Source organism: Dermacentor andersoni, chromosome 6 (assembly GCF_023375885.2).
Source record: "Dermacentor andersoni chromosome 6, qqDerAnde1_hic_scaffold, whole genome shotgun sequence".
Lineage (NCBI taxonomy): Eukaryota > Metazoa > Arthropoda > Arachnida > Ixodida > Ixodidae > Dermacentor > Dermacentor andersoni.
In genome coordinates, this window is record NC_092819.1 from 4,370,698 (window position 1) to 4,393,251 (window position 22,554).

General features: G+C 45.4%; 1 protein-coding gene across 4 annotated transcripts in view; it reads right to left on the bottom strand.

Moving 5' to 3' along the window:
- Nucleotides 1–22,554, bottom strand: part of jar (Myosin heavy chain 95F jaguar) — a 143,860-nt gene that overhangs the window by 116,013 nt on the left and 5,293 nt on the right. For all 4 annotated transcript variants that reach the window (XM_055065755.1, XM_050170300.2, XM_055065756.2 and 1 more), the window contains exons 3-5: nt 15,401–15,470; nt 9,588–9,661; nt 9,094–9,223 (exon numbers count right to left, since the gene is read on the bottom strand). In XM_055065755.1, coding sequence (XP_054921730.1) covers nt 9,094–9,223; nt 9,588–9,661; nt 15,401–15,470 — 274 coding nt within the window. The remainder of the gene's footprint in view (nt 1–9,093; nt 9,224–9,587; nt 9,662–15,400; nt 15,471–22,554) is intronic.

Sequence of the window (22,554 nt, forward strand, 5' to 3'; positions counted from 1 at the left end):
ACATGCCTTTTGGGTTAAAAACAGCTGCAGCAGTATTCACAAAACTGATGAGATGAGTCTTGCATGGGATGCAAAATGTAGAGCACTACATTGATGATAGTCTGGTTGCAACTGACCCGTGGGAGGAGCACTTAAAAACATTAGAAGAGCTATTTCGAAGGATCCAAGGAGCGAAGTTAACTGTTAAGTCAACGAAATGTGAATTTGCCTTCCAAGCAGTTTCAGGGTGTCTACCAAGTTGACATTTCCAAATTCCCCGAGTGATGCAGAACTATGTTTTATGTCAAGACGGGCTGTAAACATTCCGCCCGATGCTGTCACTCTTAGTAAGCATATGAAAAAATGATTAAAAAAAAACCCTTAATCCAACTTGAATACTAAGGAGTAGTGTTCATGTTATTCCACAAAAGAATAGAACGGAGGAGTTAGTACAATGCAAAGCAAATAACATGTTTAAAAAAAAATTGCAAATTGAGTCAGACATTCTCAAATACAAACAAAAAGGAGATGCATACAAAAGCAAATATTTTCAGATATGAGCTATTTCTATCAACTGATAGCAATCTCAGTGGTATGAGGCCTGAACTTTGTCACAATTGAGATTCTCTCTCAACAGCTCGTAAGTCAACCTCAACTGTCCTGGCATACTCTCAGCCCGCGCACGACGCCTGTCTTGTGTTTCACTGTTTTAAAGAGTTTATTTTGGTTTGGATGAGGGACACCTGCATCTCAGCATCAGCCAACACTTTGTTTTTGAGCTCAAAACGGCAGCAGCACGCTTCCTTTCCCGTTCATTCCCCAATGCGTAGGTCCTTTCTGTTCTTGTCCTCCTTCCGCCACTCGTTTGCCCAACGGACCATTTGAAGCATCTTCTTGATCAGTTGCACAGTCTACGTCCAATTTTTTGAACTCCCTAGGGGCCGTGAAAACGTCCGAAAAATCGGCCAGTTGGAAAAAATAAATGCATGAATGCATGTCATTTACTGCCCTTAAGGGCTCAATCCGCCACAGGCACATTCGAAAGCACTCTGCAGGCCTGTAGGTACATGTATTAGGCATATTGGTGCTCGTACTGTGACTGGAAATACCGGGTGCACGTGTGCATAATTAAGGAATACATACCGTGTCTCGTGGCAATAGCCCCTTCCCACGCGTGTTATGCTTCACTGCAATACTTTTACGTATGCTTCACCAAGTAACATTTCTGTATAGAGGCGAAGCCGACTTTAGTGAACCGACATTATGCAACGCATCGTGCTTTCCAAGCTTCTTAGCCAATCTTGAGGACCACAAAGGCGGAGTCCGTGCCATTGTTAGAGCAGCGAATTCTTTCAATAAAAAATGCGGCACCCAACGGCAAGAAGCTTCATAGCGAACGTCGAAGCAGCTAGGCCTAGCGTTGCCGCAGTGGTGGCTACAGTTGCCAGCAGATCTGTGTGTGAGAGAGCCGGTTTGAGATGGCGAGGTAATCAAAATGGCAGGGGTGGTGGCTTTGATTAATGCCGTTTTGGACTTCCGGCCAGGGCAAAATGTCCGGAAAATCGGACAGCGAAGAGTTCTTGCGCCCGAAATTTCAGGCGTTCTGATACATTGACTCTATGGGGTATGTGGTGGTGCCGCGAAGCTGTCCAAATTATCGGGAATCTGGAAAGTCGGTCACTGAATGTACACTGGCGACTCCTCCAGCCGACGACAGGGCGTCAAAGACGATTCATTAGGATTCCTGTCGGTTACTCAAGCCAGCATTACCGCGACTTTCAACCCTTTCAATAAAGTTACAGCTAATTTTCCCGGACAGAGGCACAAATTCCCCAAGTTTTCCCTGAGTTTTTCCAGACTGCTCGAAATCCCCGAGAATTCCCGGTTTTCCCGGTTGGTAGAGACCCTGAGCTTCTTTCCTAGGACATAAGTTAAGCATGGGCAGAATCACTGCTAAAGACATTTTAGAAAAAATCCAAGCGGCGGGGCAACCAAAAACCAAGGAGGTTCAATCATTCTTAGGGCTGACTGGATTCTAAAGAGAGTTTATACCTCATTACGCCAATATAGCTGCGCCATTAGTAGAACTTACGAAGAAAGACGCTAGTAATGTGGTGAAATGGAGCTCATCACACAGTAAAGCCTTCGAAACATTAAAGGAAAAAATGGCGGAACCACGAATCTTGTTAGCCCCAAATATGGAGTATAAGTTCGTGTTGCACACTGATGCGTCCGACAAGGCATTGGGAGCGGTGCTCTTGCAAGAAAAGTACAGGGTTTTACATCGACTATTTTATGCCAGCAAGAAGCTCAATGATGCGGAGAGAAATCATTCTACAGTGGGGAAAGAATGCCTGGCATTGGTATGGGCTGTCAAAAGGTTCCATATTTACCTGTTTGCCAAGTGTTTCAGAATACAAACGGACCACCAGCCACCGGAATTCTTGAGTAAGGCTAAGTTAACAAACGGAAAAGTAACAAGGTGGAGCCTCGCTTAGCAAAAGTACTGTTTTCATGTCGAATATATTAAAGGAAGAGAAAACATGGGTGCGGATTTTTTGAGTAGAGCTACTTAGGTTCGGACGTTAATTAACAAGATAACAAGCAGTGTAAATTGTATTTTGCTGTGCAGAGAGTTGTGTTTAAGTGCAGTAACGAGATTAATCGTTTGGTGTCATGAGGTGATGTAAGGACAGTGGACTATGGACATATTGAACCTGGTGTGACAAGCGTGTGATGAGCAGTTTTTTTGTGCAAAAACTTTTGAAATGGGAGCCTATGTCATGAGTCACCGGCAAGACCTGCATGGCAATGTGAAAAAGACGAAGACGCCGGTCAACGAAACAGAGCAGGGACACACAGGCAAGAAACACGTGAAGCATGAAAGAAGAAGAAATTAAGAAAAAGAAGACGCAGGCGGAGATGAGCTGGCATTGCTGATGCGGTTGAGAAGCAAGACAGTGGCATCTCCAGCTGTGCTCTGGAGACAGGAGGCAGCAGCTTCGGGGACCACGGACCGGAGAGGGGACGTTCGTGATTTGGCCAGCGACAACTCCAGCTCCTGAGCCTTGACTGCGTCGCCATAGCTGTGTTCTGTGGCCCCGGTCCAACTCCAGGCTGCCGTAACCGGTTGCTGTTCCGTGCCACGAAGGCAATCACCTGGCCACGTCAGCGGCACAACGGCCGACTGGCCCAGACCACGTCCAGTGCCACGCGGGTTCTCTGCAGAAGACTACAACCTCATCGCTCTTGTCGGAGGTCAACGCCTACGCTGCATTCGAACCACACAGGCCAATGTCCTTTGCAATGCTGGGCCGAAGTCCAACACGACCGGCGACAGTCAGAACCTTCGTTTGCTCGTGACGTCGGGTTGGTTAGTCAAGCGGAGGTACAATATGTAGTTGAGGGCTTGTTTTTTTTATGTGTGTAGCTAGTTTTTGGAGTGTCTCGTGTGTGTATAGTGTTTATAGTGTGTCAGGGAAGTTTGCTGTTTTATTTTTATTTTCAAATTTTTTTCTTTGAGATATGTGTTCTTTAACATATTTGAATTGTGTCTCTGTCCATTTCTGGAGCCCTGAAATTCGTGACACGCACATCGTGGCCGAAGTTTCGGGAGTGAGGCGTTTCGGATATTACGGACTTCGGATAAAACAGGCATTTTTTTGTCGGATTATTAGGGCCCACTGTAACAAGAGTCGACTGTATCTACAATTTCATTTTTCAAATATTCAATATGGAGACCCGCACAGTGTCACATGTCGAGTGCGCCGCGGAGCCCCTCGTGTTCAATGCTGCCCAAGCGAGCGTTCCTCTTCATTTTCAGTGGAAATGAAGCACCACGCACGCTGCGGACGGGCCACCCAGCCGATGCGGTAGTGCACTGTTACTGCGAGTGCTCCCCGACATCAGCCCGATGCGGGGAACGCAGACACAGAGCCCGAATGTAGCAGTTTGCACAACGGCGCGTCGACCACCTTTGTCAGTGCAAGTTTCTTCCGGGTCAGCAGGACAGACTTAAATAATGATGCGACGCAGACAGTGGGAATGGCAACAATAGGAGCAGGTTTTTCATAAAAGTAAGAAAGCATGTACGAAGATAGGCCCGATTAGCTGCCGATAGGCATGCGGATCGTGTTAAATATGCAGCAACGAACTTCATGCTGCTTCAGCAGCCGTCAATCTAACCTGCACGTGTGACCTCGGGACTGAACACAGCTGATGAGACACCAGCACAAACATACAGTTGAATCTCGATAATTTGAACTCGAAGGGGCCCAAAAATTTGTTCGGATTAAAAGACGTTCGAATTAAAACAAGGACTTGTTTCTGAAATATTCGTACACTATAGCACGATGCACAAGCGGGGCAAGGCGTGAACTATCACGGTGCACAAGCACACAGTGAGCAAGGACCATGAAACTGCCCATGCCAGCCAATGCTCGCTTCCCAATAACGGCAGAAAACGAAACTTCAAGGAGCAGGCTAAGTTGGCGCCAGGCGCACGCGGCGACCATCGAAGAGGAGGGAGTTACATTAGAATTGAGAGGAAGCGCATTTGCTTTCCTGCCAGCTTCCTCACTCGACGGTACTAATTAGCTCTGCCACCTACTGCCACCGAATTAGCGGAGTTGCCTAGGCCAGGACTGGGCCTCCGCTGCTGCTTCCCTCTGCGTGCTCACATGTTTTTTCCTTCGTCTGCTGACAGATCGGTGCTGTGTTTACTTTCTTCGGCCTGCGCTCATAACCCTTTCAGGGTAGATTTTTTTCGCTATATGCAACCACCCAGGGTCGACTTTTTTTTTTTATTGCAGATCCCAATTCTTCGGAGGGACCTATCTCGAAAAAAATTTACTGCAATTTTTCTAGGGTGACCGTAAAGTGAGAAAAAGATATTTTGCGTTGGTATATATGTACTGTTTACTCATAAACAACAATAAAAAAGAGGAAATAAACTTATAAGAATTAAAAATTTGATGCATTCTTATACACATAGTTCAAAGCTTAGAAAATGCGCAAACAAGAATACTTCGCAAGTGTCAAATGTTCTTGCTCTTATACTAATATTTACGTCCATAGCATAATCAAACTGCGTAGGTGGGCGCACTCAAGAAAACTGTGTGGTTGCGTGTCCGTCAAAAAAGCAAAACGTGCGACAAACTTCCACTGATCTTCATCTTATCGCCAACCAGAGGCGATTAATTTTCGCAAGTCTCCCAGAAAAAAAGAAAGGAAAAGGAAATGCACACACGGCAGCATCCTTCCTATGCTCACCCCTGTGAGCACCACTAAACGAGCAAGAAACAGGCGGCCGCCCTTTGAGCGATTAGTAACGAGATGGCCATCAGTTTTGCGAGCGCAAGAAGCCAAAACCCCCGATGGAACAAAACCCAAACCACCGCCTATGCGCAAATGCGCGAGCAGTAGTATATAGATGCGCTGGAGCAAACTAGCTCTAAAACAAACCATGCAACAAAAACCGAGAGAGGGAGGCGCGAGAAAAAAATTCCATGTATTCCCACGTGGTGGCAGCACATGCCAAGAAAGAAAAAGTCATGAAATTGGTGCGTTTTAAATGTACAGATGGCACTGTGAATATACGGCATTGACCATTTTGGACTTGTTCGCGGCGCTGTATATTTACATCATTGACCCTGAAAGGGTTAATGCGAGTCATGCCTGATCAAGATGACGAAGTTGTTGCTGCTGATCATAATCATGTTGGTGTGCTCCCTGTTGTGGCGTCACTACGTTCAAAAGACAAAGAGAATGAAGTACTCGGTGTCACTTTTGCGTCCTTGTATTCAGGGTCTGTCTTGTCGTACAGAATCGGATGTGGTGCACTGTCTCCAACAACATTTCCATCGGGACGTCTCGGTTTAGCACGTCACTAAAAAAACAAGCGCAAGTGAGAGCTGTCACGAGCAGACAATAGTGCGAAACAAGCAGTCCAGCTGAACCGGATGCCAGTATGAATAGAGCTATTGGGTGGGTCCGCATGATACCAGTTCCCCGCGCATATATGTTACGTTGAGGGGTTTCTCCTAAGCCTTTCCTCTATGGCGGGGTCAGAGCAATGCTGGTCGGAGGCGCTGCCATGGGATTTGGTGTGCTACTGAAAGCATTGTCAGAGCGCGGTGTGTCCGAATCAACCGTCACAAATGCATGCACATTCGAATTACTGGGCATTTTTGTCCATTGGAATACACATAACTTTGGCGGGACCACGGTGTCAGTTCGAATAAACCAGAAGTTCGAATTAAGCGTGTTCGAATTAACGATATTCGAATGTATTAGCTGCAAGCATTCCACAATGGCTTGTCACCCGTTACTAGAATGGCCAGCAGCAAACTTGTGGTGAACACTGCCTAGGCCATTAGGCCTTATCAGCACTGTTCCATTGGGCGTCTGCAACTAGTTACGGTTTGGTGCTGAATAGACTCGGATGTATTCGCAGGAGCCGTGCAACACTTGCAAAGCCGACAAACCGCCTCGCAAATGAAAGCGAGCGTATGGAAATAGTTTGCGACCAGCCATCTTTGCAATACACCGTACGGCAGCCTCTCGTTCCCGACGCCATTCATAGACACACATCGGTGTCTAGCTATAGTTTCGAGCAACCCATCTCAAGCCCACCTTTGGATTTTGTTGATCAGTCAGCATGCACGCGCCTGACCCCTACGGTGACCCCTGTGGTGACCCAAATAGCGACCCCTTTGGTGGCAGCATCTGTCTTGGCAGAGCTTAGGCGACAGTGAATGCATTGTACACACGTAATCTGCCCCGTCAAAAATGCCTATTTTCATCCTGCCCTAGGAAGATTTTCACATGTTAACCGTAGCTCACAATGTCCGAATACAGTACTTACCAGATTCTAATGCATGCCTCTTATTTTTTTCCCCCAGGAAAATTGCGCCTAATTTTACTTGCACACTGAAATCTAATACGACACCAAACAAAAATACGGGGACACCTAAGCAATTTTTATGATGTGCAAATGCAGAGCGTTACTTGTCACGGAGTGTGTCGCTAAGTTAGTCACTGAATTTAGTACTGCTGCGTTATGTTTCCAAGAGTAATGTTGCTGCTTGTAACGTCACAACAATGCAAGACAACAAAGCGGCCATATTGCAATCTCTCAGCCAAATTTATTTGTGGAGTTCTCATCAAGGTAGTGTTTCACACACATTGCAATAAGTGTTCTTTCTCGATGACACCACTTTTCAGCACAGTGACACCATTTTGCCGAGCGGCACCATGGTGTTGACACTACATTTCTTCATTGGGTTTGTAGGTGAACTGCACTTCACACTCTAGGGGATGGCGTAGTCGTTGTCCAATGGGTACCTGAAGCGCATTGCATCTTATTCGTCGTCGTGGCCCATGGGCTCCGGCATCTGCGGTCTCACACTTCGTTGGCAGTGAATGAGCGCCTCCGGCCACACTTTGCTGTCTTGCCTGATGATGTAGACATGAGCATTTCAACTTCGGATGATGAAGACTCCATAGCTACGACAGTGATGCCAATCTAATCATGCGCAATTTAGTGACTTGCCCGCCAGGCAAAGCCCAACCATGCACAGCCTCGAGGATACTCATCACTGTAGCCTGTTGCAATGGTGGAACAAAGCAATGGTGGCGCAGTTGTTAGCGCGATCAGCTATGGAGCGGTAACAGTGGCAATGGGGCAGAGGATCGAATTCTCACCGTGGCCATTTCTTTTCCTAGTTAGGTGAAGATGACATAATTTGTGTGCTGTATTCCTGCCATGGCTGTTCTGGCCTGGCTTCCTGATGACGGCAGGATTGTACAAAACTGCCTTCACGATGTTCGTATGCTCTACCGCATAACTTTAATGTACTGTGGCAAAGCTAACTTTAAAGAAACCGGCCGCTATTGTGCAACATATTAGGCCCTTGTCCATTTTTCTTGCTAAATGATTGGGTGTGTGTTAGATGCCTACTTTGTTTAGGAGCTTTAATGACATTTCTACATTAGATTTTTACTTTGGTCACACAGAAAGTGGGCGTGCATTTGATTCGAGGGCATGTTAGTATCAGGCAAATACAGCCAAATGAATCAGCTGTGTGTTTTGGTGTTTTATTGTGATAGCAATTATATGGACACTCCAAGCGCATTTTTGCCAATGGCGATGCCATTAGCACAAGGTTCCGTACAAAGTCCAAGGGCGATAACTGTCGCCTAACGCCCTACGCTGTATGTGCAAGTGAAAGCATGTGAGGGGAGCTGATGATCGCTGCTCAATCTCACCCACGCTAAAGAGACTAAAGCGAGCAGGAAGTACACACTCTTCCATCGCACGCGAGGCCCCCAAAATTGTGAGGCACTGGGGGGATGAGAGGGAGGGGAGCGGCACTATACTCCGACTGCAAGTGCACATGTGGTGGCTGCACACATTCGCGCAGCCACATCTTGAGAGTGATCTGCATTGGGGGTACAGTCTAGGTGAATCTGCGGCTCGTACCTTTGTGCCTGCTGTGTGTTCTCGGCACTCACTTCGCGTTGAAGCGATAGACAGCACGAATATCACTTTGCTTGCTGCTGCTCCCGCGTTTCCTCATGCCAGCATTTTGACAGCCAGTTTCTGCAGTGATCGAGTAAGATTTGTTTATGTTTACGTTTATGTTTACGTGACACCATGCTTGTTAATTTAGTTAGTATGCCTATGTTTATAAGTTTATACGGCCAATAAAATTACTATCCTTACTTCAGATAGCTGTACAATAATCTTCTATAGCAATCGATGCTTCGCCTTTCGGGCAAAACTGACTTTCTTCCTACATCTTGTTTAATTCGACCTGCCAGATAATTAGATGGTTTTCATTGGTCCCGTCAGGGTCGAAGTAACAGAAGTTGACTGTATATGGATGTTTTCCAGAAAACTAAACTAGCTGCGAGTTGAGCAGCTGTCTAGTGGTCTCCTTTGTCCCGTGCTTGATTTTCAGCTATGAACATGTGCCAACTAGCCCAGCAGCCCATTTTACAAAATAAGTAGGCTTCAAATTTGAATGCACACAAGATGCAATTCACATGTAAAACAACTAATCCTCCAGCATGATTGACAGGCAAGTAGTACACAACAGAAGTCTAACTCACCAATAGCAAACACATGGGGAGGCAGCACACCGAGGGACTTTCCTTGATACTTCCCAATTGTCTCTGACGAGTACAACTGGGGCATCTCAAAGTATGGGTTCACGGCAATCAGGATGTTGGCCACATACGTCTGTGGAGCAAGGCACCCTATGAGAAAACTGCCACCTACATTTGCTAGCCATCACACATACAGCAGGAATGTTAATGAGAAAGCAGCAAGCTTGAGGAGGGTGCGGCTGCATAACAAGACAAAGACATACGAGACAAGATTCTTAGGTACTCATGTTCCTTAGTGTTAACTTAACCAACGCAGACATGCACTATTCTCATGCACAAATGCACCATGCTGTAAAAAACTCATGCAAACAGAAACAAAGTGTGCACACAATTCTGCCTTTATCTCTTTTCTACTATGCAAGCTGGGTGTACCTTGCTAATGACGGCTCGTTGAGAGTGAACATGGTATTTAAATAGAAGAAGGTGCAGATACTTGCATAAATTTTATCTTTGTTGTAACGAACTTTGATGTTGTTGAACAGGGTGGCCTCATTCAAGTAGATCAGGGCACCTGGATGAAAGAAAATGTGCACATATTCTAAAATTAGTGCGAAGACTCAGAATGCTGAATTTCAAGCCATAGGCCTTGCTACTTCATAACTGAAGCGTGCCATTTGATTACCAAACTTTTGATCAAACATTGTTCAATTAAAGTTTTGAATGATTAACTACAAAATATTTGTTGCACCAGAATAATGACATGTGAGAAGAAATTAGGCAACTGAGGAGCTCTATATAAATACAGTAGACTCTTGTTAATTTGACTCCAGTTTGATTTAATTTTTTCATTTAATTTGATCCTGACCAACAATGGCCATACATTCTTTTCTTGGTGTCATTAAGCACACACATACATTTGCAGATGCACGCAAGCTTGCCTCAGCGCACCCACGCATACACAGACGGCACAGCACAGCTCGCGCACACACTGAAATGCAACACCATCACAGTAAACAGCTCCTCTCTGTTTTCGTGCGCTTGGGCTGCCGCGTGCTGGCGTTCCTGGATGCGTAGCTACGGCGTGGTACAACCAACTCTCAGTGAACCAGATTTATATCATGCAAGGAAGTGCTTTTTCTTTCCTTTTCGCACTGATCTGCGGGCTCTAAATGTGTAACAATTTTGATTATAGATATTGAAGCATATTGAAACACTCAATAACAAAGTACGAAATGGCATCTGCCAAGGCATCTATTAGTGAGCCCTGTGAGCGCACGTCTCCTGTGGATGCAAACGCTTATCACAAGGTTGCAGCAGGCGCAAGACACGTAGATGCGAGCTTGCACGCATCCGCAAGCATACGTGCAGTCTGTGCTTTAGGGGGAAAGCGAGCACATCGAAAGCATGCCGTCTGCCACCAAAAATGGCAATCATTTTTTTTCTGACTGTTGGCTGAGCTTAAGCAAAAACGGCGGCTCATCAAATGTGTACATTCTTTCCAAGGAAACTGATCCAAGGATTGCCTGTGTGTTACAATGGGATATGAAACAAACTGCATTCACAGTGCTATCAACAGCTTACCCTCAGAGCCTGTGTTATTGCCCTTGTCACCACACAATGGCTGTAGAACAAGCTTTTGCAAGGATGGCAACAATAATTGTTGCTTTCGTGGCTTAATTACGCAGAAAATTTTAAATTATTGTTTTGCTAAGCCAGTGGCAACTAACAAATACTCAGCTTTCTGCGCTTCAGAGTCTTGCGTGTGTCGCAGGAGGAATTGATGATGAAGCAAGTCTAGGCATGTGCCACCGTCTCACTTGCAATTGTACCAGCGTGTTTGAGAAATGTGGAGTATCAAATACAATGAACCGCATGGGGGGGGGGACACGTGCTCCACAGATTGACCATTATGATTCTGTGAAAAATTTGATTCTGTGAAAGTAAACTCTGCAAGCTTTATCTTATTTATGATTGCCAAAATCACAGGCATGCTATTTTTAATAAAATCTAATCAGGTGTGCCCAGATTTCGGTGCAAATTTTCTTCTGCTATGAATTAAAGGCTGGGTGTGTGTTAGCTACAGGAGTGCAATGGAATCAGATAAACACTGCAAATTGAAGCAGTAGTGTGCTTGGTTATTTTTTCCTGAACATTCTTTTATTTCAAAGTGCCACATATTTCAATTAACTATATTGGTCCCATCAAGGTGCAATTAATAGAAGTAGACTGTACTAAGCACCTTAGAAGCCAGGCTTCAGTGAGAAACACCAAATGCAAGTCGCATAGCTGTACACTGACCACTTAAAATATCCACTGTTGCATAAGCTTAGCCATGAACGCTCAGCCATACCTGAAACTTCTGTTTCATGCACTGGCACCATCAAGTCACCAGGCAGGGTAGCTTTACAACTCAACAGGCAACATCTCGGAAAATCGTTGTAGCCAAAGTCTTGTACTCTTTCACTAAGTCTGCCTCTAAAATAAAGTAATCTCTCGTTATAACGACATCGCTTTACTCGAAATATTGCTTTATTCGAAATTTATTTGAGTCCTGACTCAAATGCATGCATTTTAAGCTGCATTACTTGAAGCGCACGAACAGCTTGACCTGCTTAGAGTGAAGCGGCGATGCCTCCACTTGGCGGCGGCGACCCTTTTGCACATGCAGTGCCAAATTAATACCGCCGACGAATAAGTTTCATGCAGGCACAGAACAGGCCACAAAAGGACCAAACCCACGACCGATGACCGCCTAGTAACGGGTACCAAGCGAATGCCGCGTGCTCCCAGCTGTTTACTGCGGAGTGAACTGAAGCTGTCAAATTCCATGGTGCAGCACGCCCAAACCGTTAATCTCTGTCGCAATTACATTGCTGGTGTCCCCCATGACAGAATCTACACAAAAATAAAGTTTTCCTGACGCTTTGCTATGCCAGAAAATTACGGTCTTTTGGATGTCAATAAGTGGCCAAAAGACCACGGGCAGACTTGCATCGTAGCATTCCATGGGGTGCGCTCGAAGAGCAAAGTTTTACTGCTCTAAAGAGCACTTCTGGCACTGAAACGTGCCGAAAAGCACAAAAGAAGTGTCCCTCCGATTATAAGCGTCATGTTCGATGCGAGGAGCTACGTTACCAAATCGGGAAGACGACTTTGGGGGAGCCGGTCTAGGAATTTGCTCGCCGCATGCCATAATCAGCCTGCATCACAATAAAACAACGCTCCTAGCTTCACTGCACTTTTGACGGTGCAAATCAACCGACAACTTTCCAAAAAACAAAATATTCAAGCGTCGCCAGCGGCGAATAAGGTTGTCGACATGGTGTTTCCCTGGCAATTTTCTTGAGCTGGTCATGCTCGATTCGCACCATCTGACTTTAGAGAAATGGTCTACATGTGTGGTAGGGTCAATGAATTTTGTTCCGAGATGTTTGTCAATGGTGCGGACGCGGCAGTGCGAAAACACTGACACTTGAACCGCAGAATTAGCGCAGTGTCATTGACAACGGTGCAATGAAAAACTCTAGTTTTTCAAACTTCACGACTGCATGCCTCGGGAGAAAATTGCCCAGTGATCACGCAAAGCCCTTACTGCAAAACTGTTCAGTTGTCACGATCGCACTGTGTACCCACAATGAGCGGCTAATAGTTTTTTGAGGACAACAAACACAACCTCAGGCTCGAGCCACAGCATTTGCAGCACTTTCCAGCGCGATACTCTTGTAGTCTTCCGTGAGCTCAGCACTTCCCCTATAAGGCGGCCACTGCCTTCCCCTCCCCATTCGCTCGCCAGTCTGCAAGCCGTTTGGATGTCAGTCACTCCTCATTCGTCTTCACGTCAGCTTCTCGCCTCCTTGCTGCCAATTTTGATGTCGCTGCTCCTCCAAAGCTGCCTTCTTCCGGCCTGTCCTCCCGAGCACAATCTTCCACCAAAGGGTGCCCTTCTGCGGTTCCTGCTTGTTGGTCTCCACAACTCCGATCGCTTTCCTTCCGCTACATGTGAAGCAGATGCCAGGCCCGCCATTGCAACCGTCACCATCACCAGCATGCACTGACGAGGAAAGCGAGATGTCCCGATGACATTTTGAAGCTTCTACCTTCTGCATCGTGCACCGCATTCAGTCACTTTGGTGCCAATTGTGCGTGCATTTGGATCCGTGCTGCAGGCCATGTGATCGTGTGTTATTCAGGGTGCTTCGTTAGGCATGCATTGCGTGTGCTTTTGTGGTCTACAGTGATAAATGGCTCCGTCAGACTTCAGGCGAAAGTGTCAGACTTTGCAGAAGAAAGTTCCGATGATAAAAGAGGTGGAAAAGGGAGGTTGGAAGAAAATTGACATCGTGAAAGAATTCGGCACACCGCCGTCTACTTTATCAACTGTATTGAAAAACAAGGAAGCTGTGCTGGATGGCTTTGAAAAGAACTTCTCGGTGAAGAGAAAGAGGAATCGCAATTCGAAATACCCTGAAGTGGAAGGTGCATTTCTACAGTGGCTGAAGCATGGCGGAGTGCAAATCTCCCCATACACGGGCCTACACTTACTGCAAAAGCTGAAGTTCTCACCCTCCAAATGGGCCACAAAGATTTCAAGTGCAGCAATGGCTGGCTTGAGTGGTTCAAGCAATGACATGGCGTGACTTCGAAGTCTATTGTTGGTGAAAGCGCAGCCGTGAACCGTGACACTATAGACATATGGCTCCAACATTGGCTCCAAGCTCTACTTGAAAAGTATGAAGACAAAGACATCTACAACCTAGATGAGGCTGCATTTTTCTACAAGATGCTACCGAACATTCACTACCGCTGGTGGATCCTCATCCAGAGGAAAAGGGAGCAAGGAGTGTGTCACGGTACTGTTTGGTACCAATGCAACAGGCGAGGACAAGCTTTCCTTGTTGATACTGGGGAAGGCAGAGAAGCCGCAGTATTTCCGAAATGTAACTATTCCCAAGGAATGCATCTACAGAAATAACAAACGAGCATGGATGACTGCTGCTATATTTTGAAGACTACATGTGTCTTCTGGATAGACGGTTCGATGCAAAGAATCGGAAGTGCTTTTTATAATTGACAATTGTCTGAGCCATGAGAACATAGACAACCTCAAGGCGACCGCTGGGAAATTTTTGCCTGCAAACATAACCGCAGTACTGCAACCGATGGATCAGAGCGTCATTGAGACTACCCGGAAGTTGTACCGCAAGGCCCTTTTGCAGTGCATGCTCACAGCGTATGCCACCAGCAGGAGGTACAACATTTATTTGCTTGGTGCAATCCATTTGCTGAACTTTTCATGGAAAGAACTAGCACTTTCGAAGGTCGCCAACTGCTTTGCGCACGCCGGCTTTTCCCACGCCATTGTCAGTGGCCCAGACGATGACCAGCCTGATGATGACCGGACTTGCAGAGATCTGTACGAGGCTGTTGATAAAATTGCTGGCCAAGAGGTTGAAGGCGACTTCGAGACATTCGCGTTGGCTGAAGCTGCTGCTCCCGTGGTTGCCCCAGCGACGGATGTGGAGATACTGATTGACACTGTTGGTGGCTCCCGAGGAGGACGAAGAGCCGGCAGACAAAGAGCAATGTGAAGTGCCGACTATAGTGCAGACAGACGCTGGAGTACCTAGGCCTGCTGCAAGATAATGTTGAATGCATGAGCGGCGACTACAGCTTCGTGCAATGCTTGGTCAAATTAGAGCAGGGGTAGCTCGCATCTGGTAAGAACTTAAAATAGCCAAAGCTCACAGCCTTTCTTGCACCTGAATAAAGTTTTTCTTCACTGAATACATTCTATTTTGACTTCATCACAGTTGTGGTGCAATTAAAGCTTGACTGCTTTAGCTTTTCTCGAGTGGCCGCTTATATCGAATTACCACTTATAAAAAATTTTTTCGCTGTCCCGCTGACTTCGTTATAACAAGCGATTACTGTATATGAAATTTTTTTGTGGTGCCTGCATGGGCCCAGTGCTTGTTTGCGGCCAAAGGTAACAGACTGGAACAGGACAAAGTTCAAATTCAAAAGTAAAGCTTGCACAGACGCTTGCCTTATGACCCTCGCATCTCAGCTGCCGTAGAGACAGCTCGTAGACATTTATGGTGATTTCAGCATTTTCAGCAACCTACTAGTATGTACTATAATGAAGGCTGGTCATGGCAATGCGATTCACAAATTTGATGTCACAAGAACAGCTAATCCTTCATAGCTGGGACACCTGAGGGTTGTTGCACCAAGTGTTTATTCGTCTTATATAAAAATAAAAAGAGGGGAGGTGAGGAAAGGAAAAAAAAAATAACAGTGGCCAACATACAGTTGTCATCAACATCCTTATTTGGGTCCTCTTCAGCAGCATGGACACTTCTATATGGTGCTGTAATAAGCTGAAAATGAAGAAATAGCAAACATATATCTCCTGCATAGTCATACTGCTTTAAGGATCACAACAATTCCTCAATGGCTAGATTTGTGAACCAAATATTTGTCATTCACTTTTTTCAATATTCCTTTCAATTTGATGAAAGTCAAGGCTGGGCTACATGGAATTCAGCACCAACCATTCACCAAGGCCTTGACAGAGCAAGGTCCACCAGGTGGATCAAGGGGACTAAAGGAAGTGTTAAACCAACTGCCATGGTGCAATACTCTTTCTTTAAATAATACCTAGTATATCAGTGGTACCACTGACGAACTTAGATTTGGAACAAATTTTGGAGCAGATTAGAACACATTAATGACAAATTTCGGAGTACTATGGAGCAAATAAATGCCAACTGCAGGACATTTCCAAGGCACTTTAGAACACTTCACATTGACAAGTTTCATTCCAGAAAGTATTTGCTTGCCGTAAAACAATGTTGCTCTGCCTCTAAATACAACAAAGGGAAACCTAAATATGAATATCCCTTTAAGTTAGTTGAAAACAAGCCTGTTCACAAAGCATGCCGCAACATGTTTGTTCCAAATTGAATGAATCTGCTCAGACGTTGCCTTTTACATCTTACAATCTTTTTTTTAATTGACAGCTGCCAGCTTAGCCATGTTTTCAGTAAGGCTAGAGTTAGCATTAGTCAGAAATGCCTGTCCAGACTCAATGTTGTCAAAGTTATCCCAAGTAAGAAAGCTCTAATCAACCCCTGGTAATGCTCAAGCATTGTTTTAGACAACAACAGGAGCTATTCAAGGGTCTGCTTTTTCTCGTAATGCTGAAGCCTCTGCTCACCGACTGGCTGATTAAAGGGACACTAAAGGCAAATAAGAAGTCGACATGGACTGTCTAAATACCATTCCAGAAACCTCGCAATGCTTGTTTTGTGCCAAGAAAAGACTTAGTTTATGAGAAAATTGCATCTGAAGGGTCTGAATACCTTTTTCAAAATTCAGATCTCCCGCCACACAACTGGGGAAGCGGCGACATTGCATAAGCCATCACCACCCTTTGCTACCATCAGTGAGTAAAACAGCGCCCGACAGACAGTGGCACCGAGCCAAGACAGATCGGTGGATATGCCGCTGCAGCTCCTTTTTGGTCAAGTAGCGTAGACCGTTCAGGCATCCCGTGGCATAACACGGAAGTTGAATTCTCTGCTACTTGCAGTTCGTGCGAGTTGCGCGAGCCAGCAAAACCAGCGCAGCACTATGCGATAACGAAACTGCTGAAATGCGAAAGCGTGCGCGGCGCAGAGTCGAGCGAAAATGAAACCTTTTGACCTCCCGTGTCGTTGTCAAAAGTAATTTCGATTAGTTCTTTTTTTCTAAAAATGAAATAGAACTGGATAAGTAGCATTTTATTTTGTCTTCTAATACAATACAATGATGTTTTTTGCAATGAGGGGTTGAGTACTAGGAACAGAATTTAACTGAGGAGTGCTTTTGTCATCGGGCAAGTGCTTGAACGTCCCGGGGAAGTCTCTAATCATGTCCTGCATGTACCTCAGTTTCTCTATTACCAAGGCCTTGTTCAAGATAATATTGACGCCTTACAGATTCCCGAGCACTAATCTGTCACTTTAGCTTGACTTTATGTTTGCCTTTAGTGTCCCTTTAACAACTGACACCAACTGATCATTCGGACACCAATAATTCAGACAAGCTCGATTCATCAGACTACTTCACAGCACCATTACTGGCCCATGAAGTTAAAGGGACACTTAAGGCAAATACTAAGTCTTAGTTTACGACTTAGTTTATGAGAAAATTGCATATGAAAATTCCGAATACCTTTATCGCGATTCAAATCTCCCACCACCCAACCAGGGAGTGGCAATGTTGCATACGCCATCACCATCCACTGCTGCCATTGGTGAGTAAAACTAGTGTACTACATGGGGGGAGCGAGTCCAGCACAGGCTCCCCACTGAGGCTTTTCTATGGAAAAGTTGGTGGCGCCACCGTCGCCTTCGCCCAAATGAGCGGCCCCGTGCCGGCCAGACCATTGTCGCATCAGAGACCCTATCACAGCTGCATGGAGCTTTGAAAGGCACTTCATTCTGCTGCATATAATTTTGATACTTGGTGCCAGAAACCATGATTGTATTCCCCACCAACCTGTAGTCAATAAAATGGAGAAAGAGACAAAAATGGTGCAAACAATGCAACAACTACAGTGCACTGAGCAGCAACAGCTGCTCAACCCGCATACTCGCCTCAGCCAATGGGTGCTGCCAAAACAGCCGAAGCTTCAGGACAAAGTGACGGCAGCGTCGCCGCAATTTCAGCATTTTTTGCATCACCCTCAGCGCTTGCCAAGGCGTCCCCTGGACCCACTCCTCCATTCTAGCACACTAGTAAAACGGCACCCGACAGATGGCGCTACAGTTCTTTGCACAAAACGCAAATGTGCTGCCACGGGGAAACTGAGCCAAGACAGAGCATGGTGGATTAGCCACTGCAGCTGCTTTTGGTCAAGTGGCATGGACTGTTCTAGCATCCTATGACACCACATGAAAGTGGGATTCTCCGCTACTGGCAGTTAATGCGTGTGTCACGAGCTAGAAAAACCAGTGCAGCACTACGCAATAACTAAACTAATGAAATGCAAAAGCACAGGCGGTGCAGAAAAGAGCGATAACTAAACCGTCCGATTGCCTGCGTCATTGTCAAGGGTAAGGCCAAAGAGTTCTTTCTTTCTAAAAATTAAATAGAACTGGACAAGTAGCATTTTCTTTCTTCTTATAATGCAATCCAATGATGTTTTTATAACGAGTGGTCAAGCACCAGTGACAAAATATAAATGAGGAGTGCTTTCGTCATTGGGCAAGTACTTGAATGTCCCGGGGGAGTCTCTAATCGTGTCCTGCATTTACCTCAATTTCTTGATTACAAAGGCTGCGTTCCCAATAACATTGACGGCTTAGAGGTTCTCAAGCCCTAATCTATCACTTTAGCTTGACTTATTATTTACCTTTAGCGTTACTTTAATGTGTAAGGATGACTGAAATTTCGGACAGATTAAGGCACACCATTCAATAATTTGAACTCTGCCTCCACAACTGCATGCTTATCTGACTGCAGAGTTTAGAGGAAATAGCAATACTTTGGCTTTGGTATGTTGTTGGCATCGACATGACATGGTCATCAGCCATGTTGCCAACACTTCCTTGAAAACGAAGCTAAAGTAGTTAACCCAGCACCAACCATGCCCAAAACGTAAGACAAGTGAACTTTGGCAAGCCACTCTAAGCATTCCCGTGCGAGCCCTACAGTGTTGGCTTTGCACATCCAGCATGTATTCATTCATGTGTTGAATATCGACACGGTTCAGGTGACGATCCACTTGCTTAAACTGCGCCAACTCCACCCTCTATGCCTGTGCCGACGAGGACAATGACTTGCTAGAAAAAAAAAGAAAAAAAAAGAAGAAAAAAACACTGTCATTTGGCTCAAAGGTTGCGACAATGTTTACTCGCACAAAATTTATGTGTTTGGCTATGCTCTGACATTATTGGATGTCACTGATGCGCAGCATGCACTATACATCAAGCGAATGATCAGCGGTCACTGTACCATGCCGATGTAAGCAAATGCACTGGTCGGTACTTTGGAATATCAGCGGCGTTCTTCCGGAGGAATCGTACGATCTATAAATCGACATAAAAGTGAAGAAAGCAGTGCTCCATGACCTCTTATAGTGAGCATGCGAAACACATCCTTGAGAAAGGGTAAAACGTCTAAAATAGCAAGCAGCACATATCAAATTATTAAGGTTACCCTCGGTCTTCATGTTCCAGCGTGATGAGTGTTGTGCTGGGGACTGGTTCTTGTGGTGGTGGGTCAAATGCAAATGATGGCAATCCATGGCTATTAAATTCGTTGGAATCACAGCTGTCACTGTTTCACAGCTCTGAAGAGCTGGTGCAGCCCACATTTGTCACTCGAAGACTATGGTCTAGTGCAGTCACGAATCAGCGGAGCGTCTGCGCTTTGGTGCTTTCGTTCTCCACGCTGGCGTGCCCCTGTTTATATCATACGAACGGGTTCGCTTGACTGCATGGCAAGATTTAGTTTTAGCACTTTCTTGCTTATTTAAAATTATTTTTGAATTTGTGGAGAAATTCTGTCAGACACATGACAGCAGGTGTCCCAGGAACATAAATTTGTCATTACGTTGATATGGTACAAAAAATAGCTGGAAGTTGCTCTTTAAAGGAGCCTTGCAACATAGTGCTCCGCGACATCTTTTAGTGAGCAAAACTAAGAACAGGTTGGAGTGAGTGCAATGCCTTCCAATTGATATGCCCACATAAATTTTTGAAAAAAACTAAATAATAATGTAGCTATAAAAATGTTTATGTTCCTCATTCCTCCTAAGATAGCAATGGCCCACCTATTACAGCTTTCCTTTGTGGCACACTTATGGTAACCCTTCAGGAATGGCATCTGACAAAAGTGCCCAAGAACGACAAAGGAACAGTGAAAGAACATTTGCTAGAAGATGGAGGGGTGTGCCTGTGCCCAAGCTTTTGCTCCAGACTTATGATTATGAACAATCATGCAATGAGTGATGTCTATGGGTTGTTGGGCAGGTCTACAATGTCATAGGCGAGGCATAATAGAGGGGATTGGAAAGCCAAAGTAGAGAGATAAAGCAACCTCACGAGATTGTGAGCTTCCTGCTGCATGCAGTGGAATAAGTTTGTATGTTCATGGCAGCATTTACTAAGGACTGCGAATCTTTTGCAGTGCCCATTTAACCACTTGTAGGTCTTTTAGTAAGGCATGCTGACGTAAGACTCACGTGAGAACAGCATTGTGAAAGATGCTCTCTATGTCTGGACAGCAGTGCGATGAAGTTTGTTTCAGGGAACCTTCAAGGATGGTGTCACCACCTGTATCATTGTTGTGTCTTACCGAGCCTCCACTCATGGTAGGAGTGGCCAGTTTGCTACTGTGGAAGCATGATTTACTAATATGCTTAATTTTATGTTCTTTGGTGCAAATCAACTCGCAGGCTGAGACTCTGGATCAATTTCAACCACCTGGGATTCTTTTAGCATACAATTAAAGCTTGGTACAGAAGCATTCTTTGTATTCTTCCCCCACTAAAATGCTATCTTTGCAGTCAGGAACTGAATCTACGACGCCATGTTCAGCAGCAGAGTGCCACAGCCACCATACCAAGCACAAGGGCAGCACAGGTGTTCCAGGTTCAGAATGAATCTTTTCCACCAGACTGCCATAGGCCTTCTGGTCAACTGCTCTTGCAACATTGTAGCAAATTAATGTAAGCATAAATTGATACACTTAAACCTCGATATAAAGAAGTGCAATATAACGAAATTCTCTATTAACTTTTCATAACCTCTTCTCTACAGAACACCATGTAATTAGAACCTCAATATAATGAAGTGTCTATGTATGCAATTTCAATATAATGAAATTTTGCTTCCGCAGCAAAGGAATGCCAAGACAATAAATGGAAGCATCTGCAGACGCAAATGATCAAATGGTTGAATTACAATCGGCTGCATGCAAATGCACCTATCAAATCGCACGGCGCGCCAAGAGGAACTCCTGAAGTGAAGCTGCATCATGTTCCATGTAATGTGCAAGTGTGGCAAGATCCCATCATGCCCCGCGCACTTTATGCTTTAGGTGCGAGTGAAAGTGTGCAATGCGAGAAAGAAAGATGGTGGCTTCGTGCACAAGTGCCACATCCCCACGTGAGCAAAGGAAAAGAGAGGGACAAGAGTGAGATTGCGGTAATAGAGAGTTTCAGAATAGGGGCACCAAAAGTTTGGGGCCCTAAAGAGCTTTGCGAGTGTTAGCGTGTGGCACGAATGAGTGAAGAGTTTTAGAATAGGGCTCTGCGTTTGCAGATAGCATCTTGCACTTGCAGCGCCATTACAGCGTCAAAGAAAAGCTATTACCGTTTATATGTTAAAATAAGATATACCATTTTATAATAAGAAGAGTAATATTGACATTCGTGTTTCTGCATTTAATCACAACTTAGAAGTTATTCTATTGGGAGCAAGCAATTACTTGCACTTAGTTTTGAGTAACCAAATTTATGTGCCAAGTGTTTAGCCTACAAGCCATGAAATCAGCAATTGAATTCGGAATCAGCGGCATCTAATGAATCAATCTTCATAATGCACGCTAGTGGAAAGAAAGCGAGGATCGCAGTCACTTAGCCTAGCTTGCGAACTTCACGCATTAGCACGAATCGAGCCCAGTTTGGTGCTTGGTTAGAGCCTTCGCTTTGATGGGTGCCACCCTGCTTGTTGACGCAATGCTTTTGGGGCAGCGTTTGGGGCTCCTGCTAAATCAGTGAAATAGCGTGCCCGATGCAAAACCCAAACACAGTTTGGGTCTTGCGCATGCGCAGCGGCTTCCGACACTATTTTGATGGGCCCCCAAACATTTGGGGCCCTTATTCGAAAACTCTCTAATGTGATCAAGCGCACACGAGGGGCGGGGTGCGGGCCGAGGGGTGGGGGCAGGTTAAGTTGGTGCATATCGCGATTTCTGGCGCACTTCTAGGCCGTGACTGTGCATGGCTGTAAGCGCGGCTGAGCACATACGCAGCCACACACCTTGCTTTAGAGCTAATATGCCACATGTCCAAAGAGCGGGTGTACAGGGACGGCGTGGCATCATGTAAGCTGTCCTCCCACGCATTTAGTATGAAAGGTTGCATAGTCTCGTGTTTCGGTGACCTGTTGAGCAAGAGGCAGACGAAGCATTTGCTCCCCGCTACTGGCACTTTCCATGATAGCATCAACCCAGTGCGGGCAATGCTATCAACCGTGGAGCTGCACCCATTGCATGCGAAAGCATGGTTGGCTTCGCTTAATTCGTACTGCTGATATGAACATATCGCCAACGTGGCATGAAACCGTACTATTTGTTGCGGACTCTCAAACTTATCGAAATTAATTGTTTCCACATTTAAATTAGCTTTTTTACATTGCCCAAATATATGGAAAATTCTGCAGCCCCTTTGAGTGTAAGAAAAATCTATTG